Source organism: Magallana gigas, chromosome 10, assembly GCF_963853765.1.
Source record: "Magallana gigas chromosome 10, xbMagGiga1.1, whole genome shotgun sequence".
NCBI classification, from domain to species: Eukaryota; Metazoa; Mollusca; class Bivalvia; order Ostreida; family Ostreidae; genus Magallana; species Magallana gigas.
Window position 1 is genome coordinate 32,676,253 of NC_088862.1, and position 7,478 is coordinate 32,683,730.

General features: G+C 32.5%; 1 protein-coding gene across 2 annotated transcripts; it reads right to left on the reverse strand.

The window, feature by feature from the left end:
* Positions 1 to 1,185: 1,185 nt before the first annotated feature.
* On the reverse strand, positions 1,186 to 5,968 carry LOC105333023 (uncharacterized). 2 transcript variants are annotated; one of them, XM_066072607.1, is made up of 3 exons: positions 4,192 to 5,968; positions 2,617 to 3,612; positions 1,186 to 1,477 (listed from the first exon to the last, which is right to left on the reverse strand). In XM_066072607.1, the coding sequence occupies exons 1-3, from the start codon at positions 5,810 to 5,812 to the stop codon at positions 1,410 to 1,412; spliced, it is 2,685 nt and encodes an 894-aa protein (XP_065928679.1). In that variant the 5' UTR covers positions 5,813 to 5,968; the 3' UTR covers positions 1,186 to 1,409. The 2 variants fall into 2 exon arrangements, with proteins under 2 accessions (XP_065928679.1, XP_034309027.2); XM_034453136.2 differs by having other exon boundaries at positions 2,617 to 5,968.
* Between the last annotated feature and the right edge of the window lie 1,510 nt (positions 5,969 to 7,478).

Consider the following 7,478-nt stretch of genomic DNA (forward strand, 5'->3'; position numbering starts at 1 on the left):
ACATTGGTTTCAACTGTGCTACCGAGAAAACAATGTAAATTTTAATACAAATGAAAAATTGACAATAACAAACTGTCAACCATCTCAAAAATTCATAAAACGAAATGCAAATTCAAAGCAGAGCAACACGGACCTCTAAAAAGATATAGGTAGGATCAGGTACCATGGAGCAGTTAGCATCCTCTGCTGACCGGTCACACCCGCCGTGTGCTCTTTGTTGTAATCGAGGAAAAACCGGAAAACTCCGTAGACAATTAGGTGATTAATCATGGTATTAGTATGAAAAACGTCAGTCATGTTGTATAATTTTAAGTTATTCTTTAAAAAAAGAGTGTCAACACAAACAGTGTAAAAATATATGAAATAACGTCTTAGTGAATTCAATATCTTGGTTACTAATTTAAAAAAAACACCAAAACGTTACAATTCAAACATGACTATTGTGGCTTCTCTAATGAAATATCAAATATCTTTCATCATGATTGTGATAATATAAACATGTATTTTTTTTTGGGGGGGGGGGGGGGGGAGAGAAATTAAAAAATACTTTTATAAAACAATTATTTCTTTTTAAGATATATGAATTGGAAAAAGGTCTTAGAATGGAAAAAAAATGTTCAAGATAGTTTAATAAAGGTAAAACAAACAACAATTTATAAACTCTTTTCTAGGGACATAGACACCAGGATAAGATTTCAAAACCCGTCCGTTTTACAGTAATACTTTTGACAAAGGTGATTTAAACGAGAAAAATGTAAAAATATCATATCAACCCAGTTAACGTTAACCAAGGCCTTCATATAAAATATATACAATGTATGATTATTAAACTGCTTCATAATAAATTGCAACAACTGTTTTATACATTTTTTCCAAAAAAAATTAAAAGTACATTAAATATATACATGTAGTTCGTATTGACGTTTTGTTGTTTAATCAACCGTTGTTGAAATGATATACTTTAAAAATACATTAATTCATATATTGGTGTGCAGCGCGTCAAATAAAAATATCTAGAAACCAAACACGTCATTACCTCATAACATTCCCTATATGTGATTGGTCTACAACAAAGGTAAAAATGGAGAAAATCAACAAAAATAAAATAAAAGAAAAAAACAAGCACAAAACATTTAATACAAAACGTTTTATTCAAAAAAAAATAATTTTAATTGATATGGACGTGATATACATATTATGAATATGAAAAGAAATCAATTAAAATAAAAGAAAAAATAAAAAAAAATTCAATATACATTATAATGATTTTGTGCTAGCATTGTTTTACCATAAGTTTGACACCTAGAAAACGCCACCTTTGGAGTCCATATAAATTGTAACGTCTATCGGTTATAGCTTCATTATAGCTGGAATTTTATGATGAAAAACTCCATCTGTATCCAAAATATCTAAAACGTTGGATTTGTCCGGGAGCAGCTGGCCAAGGTATCTTCATCTAAACAACTTTGAGCTTCATCTACAAAGACACAGTTATAAAAAGTGAGCCATTATAATTATAAATTTTAACACAATCATTTATTTTAAGCGCTTTCCTTTAATTCTCTTAAAAATATGAACCTGATTAAGAGTAATTAGGTAATTAAATAAAAGAAAAACATGATAAAGCTAAGGTCTTAAATGAACCAAACAAAATCTAAACTGAAATAATTCCTGCATTGTGGCTGCTTTAAATTTAATTGATATATAATTACCACATATTTTGTATAGATATTAGTATTATGTTTCTAGCAAATATTATATATACAAAGAATCCCTGAAAAATATTTAGGAGTACTTATAATAAGTTCAGGATATTTATTTTTTTTAATATGTCCGTTTAAATGTCGTACTACAACTAAACTCAGTGACATTACAATTAAAATATCTTGATTATTGCATTTCATTGAATTTACATTCTCACTTGATATTGGTCATTGTTTGTGGAGAAAAAAACCCATTGACCTTTCCCATTTTGACCAAAACACCTATTTTGTACAGCTTGAAATTCAACTAAAAAAAGAACAATTTATCTTAACTTTATTGCATTATCTAAAAAAAATCTCATATCCACGCAACTGAGTTTAAGTATTTTGACCTATATTGAATAAGTATCACACGATTTAAGTAACATAAATGCCAAAAAAAAAGAGAGAAAACTTTGCTTGGAAGTCCGTGTACTTAAGGGTTTCAATATTTGGTGATTTATACTCTTAATCAAGTGGTAAAAGGGATTCAATTTACATTTAACTAGAACTTAAAAAAGGGTGCATATATTTTAAAGTAATATATATCATTCTTCCCGCTCATACAGATATCAGCTACAGTGACTTACATTGTTACAAAGCAAAAAAAAAAAAAATTACCATAAGCATTATGAATCTTTAAAAAAGATTTTACTAACGATGGGTAAAATTGCTATTTTGTGAGAATCTGTCAAATATTCAGAGAAATTCTTTTAAAATAGGATCGGTCGGCAGAAGAATTATCCTATTCTATGGCATCATTTTGTTATCTTGAAATTATTGATAAATTCAAGGGATTGTATCTAAGTTATATTTTTCTTTTGCAAAGCCTCAGAAACTAAAGTATTGCTGAACCAAAATTTAACAAACTTACCGGTAAGAGCATCAGTTTGGTCTATATGTCTATAGACAGTCACTTTGTTGTTCGTCCATGATCCTACCCAGAGTCGAGAAGCGGTGACATCATAACACAGACAGGATACGTTTTCTATCTCTTGTAAATCTTTTAGCAAATACCCCAGAAATGTCCCGTGTTGGTTTATCATATGCACTGTTTTGGTTTTAGTGTCAACTATTAGGATGTTAGACAGAGAGTCCGTGCAAACCCCACGTGGTGATAGTTCCGACCCTGATGGGTGACCTGTGTACGTGAAACGATAATTTCCTCTACGATCTGTCACAACGACAGCTTCCTTGTTATCGGATACCACAACATCCCCATTGTTGTTTTCTGTGATATAAAGAGGTTGTCTATACATTTCTTGTCCAGTTTTGTTGCATTGGATAGTTTGAATTTCCTCTCCAATTTTGTTGTACCGGGTAACATTGTTGCACGCTAAACCATCTGACTTTTTGAATATTTTCAGCCCCTGGATATCTTGCATGTTTGTTTCCCTCTTTTGGTACCTAAGGGGGTTGTGGCTCATCCCGACTAGTAAACTGTCAGTGGGTTCGGACCAGTAAATACACAGCAGTCGCCACTTAGAATTATTTGCTAGAAATATCATGGTAGCTTTCTTATCTTTTAACAGTTTTTTAATATTGTTTTCATTATCGATATATATCAATTCACTGTCGCTGTTTACTGTGTGTATTCCATGATTTCGACTTTTGCGCTTCACATGATGTAGGTTGTCACCTTTTGAGTTTGTAAAGATTATGTTATCTTTATCATCACTGATCCAAGCATTTTCTGGTTTCACAAAAGAAATGTGTATACATCTATCAGCACCATCAACTGAAAACGTATGATGAAGTTTTGGAGGTTTGAACTCTTTCAGACTAACCATTTCTTCTTGTGGTTTTAATGTCGATGAAACTGGGATTTGATCTTTGGCGTTTGTCCCATTAGCATTGTCGAAATTTTGATCTACAAACGTTATACATGTTTAGTAGAGGCTATAGCAATATCTTAAATTGTATGTTTAATGTTTTTTTTTACTAATACACATGTATACTTGTTTTCATTTACATGAAAGTTTTTTCAAACGATATGAGTTTAAGTTTCAGTTATTATACAATACCTACAAAAGAAGTTTGGAACATATAACATAGTTTGAAGTTTGCCAAAGTGAACCTTAGATCCTGAATCTTACTACTACACCAAAATAGATTGTGATTTCCCTGCTAGAAACGCTTTCTATAAATCATTTAGCGCTACGTGTAAACCTTTTAGCGTTTCGTGTGAACCCTAAAGCATTTTTTATAACCGTTTATTGTCTCGGGACATTGAAATAACGTAAAATTAATGACGCCATCTCTAAACTATATCGTCATTAGGATCATAATCCCTCTCACACATAATTTCAATATGATTTTAATTTTCTTAAACTTTAAATTTAAAGCTCACTATAGAATTTGAAATGTTCAGGAAAGAAAGACATAAAGTTAAATCGCATGTATTCATTCGAAATATATTTGTACCGTGGACATCAGCATAAAAACTTACCTGCCAAGATGCCCTTGTGCGTCAAATACCTGTAGACATATATTTTGTTAAATGATATAACCCAGAGACGATGCGTTTTGGCATCATATCTCAGGTTGTGTGGATGAAATATTCCTGAAGGTCTAATCAAAAGATGGAACAGGAAATTGCCATCCACGTCTATCAGCTGAACTGTGTGGGTGTTTGTTTCACAAACTAGAATATTAGACAATGCATCGGTACATAACCCTTGAGGTAAAAATGCTGATGCTGAAGGGTGTCCAGTGTATGAGAAGCGATGTCTTCCTTCATGGTCTGCCACCACTACGGCACCTGGCCCCGACACTACAACATCCAAATTGTTGTTCACTGTTAAAAAGCGAGGGTATTGGCACAATTTTAGTTTTTTGTCATTGTATTGTATTGTGTTTTTCAGTTGTCCATCTTGACTGTACCGGGTGACTTTGAATGTATCCTTTAGCTGTCCACGCATTCCAACCAGTAATTCTTCTGTTAACGAGGACCAATACAAGCATAAAAATACGAATGTGCTATCTCTTGTCTGTATAAAGATTGTGGGTCCTTTTAAATCTGTTGAATGTTTTTTGATGTTATTCTCAGTATCTATATAAAATAATTCATTTTCATCGTTTACTGTGTGGAATCCAACACCACTACATACATCAGTCATTTCACATAGAATATCACCTTTTCTGTTTGTTAAGCTGAAATTGCAATTTCTATCACCAATCCAGAACTGGTCTGATGTCACAAATGAAATATGGCGACAATTCAAAACACATTTCACTGTCATTGTTTCATGTAGCTCAGGGTCATCAGACATTAGTTTCAATAGACTCTCATTTCTAACTTTTCGAATTCCTCTTTCTTTAGTATGAACCAAACTCAGAAACTCTATCACAGCTTTATCTGTGAGACAATTTTTCATGGAAAATTGGCTATGATATGCAAGATGAGGACTGCACTGTTTATAGAGAAGATTCAATTTTTTAACCGAAGACAGGAATTTTACTGCTGACGATCGTTCAACATTGTATTCATACATCTGTATGTGTGAAAGATGAATGATAATCTTTTTATTCTGACCAAGACATCTGTGTTTGAAGGGAAAACCAGATAACATATAGTCCTTTACTCTCTGGGCTTTTATTAACATCTCTGATCGATAAAGAGAAAATGCTGTGTGGCATCTTTTGATATCATTTTTTATTTCTGATAAAAGAAAACGTCTGGAATAGAGAATTTCTCTTCTGATGCCGTCAATGCTTTTTTCATATTGTTGTCGCTTTGTTTCATATTGTTTTTGTATATCAACTAACATATGATTTTCATGTTCGGTACATTTGAAACAGACTGGAAGTTCACAAGATGTACAGTACATTTCATAAACACTGCCGAAATGTCTTGCACAATTGTCTCGTTTTGGGTTGTATTCATATTTATTCCGGTAAGTTACAATTTTATGGTCTATCGTTTTGAGATCGTTTACATGGCTGTCTTTGCATTCAAAACAAAGAGCGCATTTTTCAGATGGACATGTTTTACAGATATATTCAGTGTGTTGAGTGCACGTAAAGGAATCACACTTACATGTATGTAGTCTATATTGAGAGCTTGACATTGTCAATACGGGGATGCTAACGGAGTCTCAAAATAGCAATTTGTAGAAAGAAGAGTCCCTAGAAAAAAACCCAGCAAAAAACGTTTAGTAAATTTCAGTGTGCCATTTTGATATTCTTTATCAAAATAAATTGCATGCTACAGAATTAATAAAAGAATTAAAAGATTGCTTCTCTCAGTAAGGACTCAAATCTTATCATTAATATTTTAAAATTACGTTTGTTTAGATTGAAACTTACATCATTTATAACCTATTTATTTGTATTGAAAATGGATTGAATGCATTAAGCCTGAGATGTACATATAAAAAAAAGCTGAAAATCAACATTTTATCATTTAATTTTATTATGATTATTGGCGGGGAAATCATAATCAAAGATATATAACCTATGAAGTATAATTGTGTAGCATCAAGGCAAAAAAAACCCAAATGTTAAAACTTTATCATTGGAAATTACTTAACGAAGGCCTTTTGAGCATTAATCAACACATTTTACTGATCAGACCTAACATATTCAACAGAAATTATATTACCCAGATATTGCCCTTCTTTTCAAGTAATTACAATTTGCCTGGTCTAAAAGGTTTCAAAAGGTAGAAATCTGGGTTGCTTAGGAAGATTTTTAGCCGGGCTCTGCTGAAAGCAGAGTCCTGGCTATAGGCAGGCAAATCCCCAATGTTACTATAAATAGCACAACTTCAAAAGTAAACAAAAATCCAAACAGCGTCAAGGTAAAGCTTCCGCTATACCAAATAGTTTCACAAAGAACCACGTTTTGTAAAAAATGTTGGCATTTCGAATATTGTCTATCGTTTTTTAGTTTTCTTATTAATAACGTGTTTTTAAAGCATTACGATGCATTTTGGACACATACAATGCGCATGAATTTCCATGAAATACTTTGCTGCGCGATGAAGAAATTGGGATTGAATATTTATAATGCTTGTTGCAAAATTCAAGGCTGCAAATGTTGAACTTTTCAACTTCTACTAGATAGACATTTTTTGTTTATAGCCGCTTACAAAATTTGGTCGCTCTTTGATGCTTTGCCGACATTAAAAGCAATGAGAGAGAGAGAGAGAGAGAGAGAGAGAGAGAGAGAGAGAGAGAGAGAGAGAGAGAGAGAGAGAGAGAGAGAGAGAGAGAGAGATTTTCAGTCTTTACTACACAATATGCATAAAGACTCACCAAAAGAGCCCGGCTTTTAGTACTTCAGTACTTTGATTTTTATGGGAGTGGCACAGCTAAAGAAAACTGAATGTTGCCGGGTTATTGTCAGATCAATTTGATGGCAAGCCTAATCTAGTGTTTAGTTTGTAGAGTAGGGTAAACTGCGTAAAAAAAATTAATTCGACAGTACACTCGGGCATTATATAACACGTTAAATTGTAAAGCTGGATCAACATCTGTACCACGTGCTACGTGTAATATATTATATGTACTTGATATTTTAATGTAAACCGTGGCCCTTTGCTGTTTATCATTGTTAAAACTCTTTTATTTCTCACTTAAGGGGATGATTAACATGCATGTTCGAAGTTATGTTGCATTCTGTAGTAGAAAGTGGTGTATAGTAAAAAAAAATAATAGAAAGGAGAAAATTGATTATTTAATGTTTAAGCCTTTAAATGAGAATAGAATATCAAATATTAAAAAATGGGGGGGG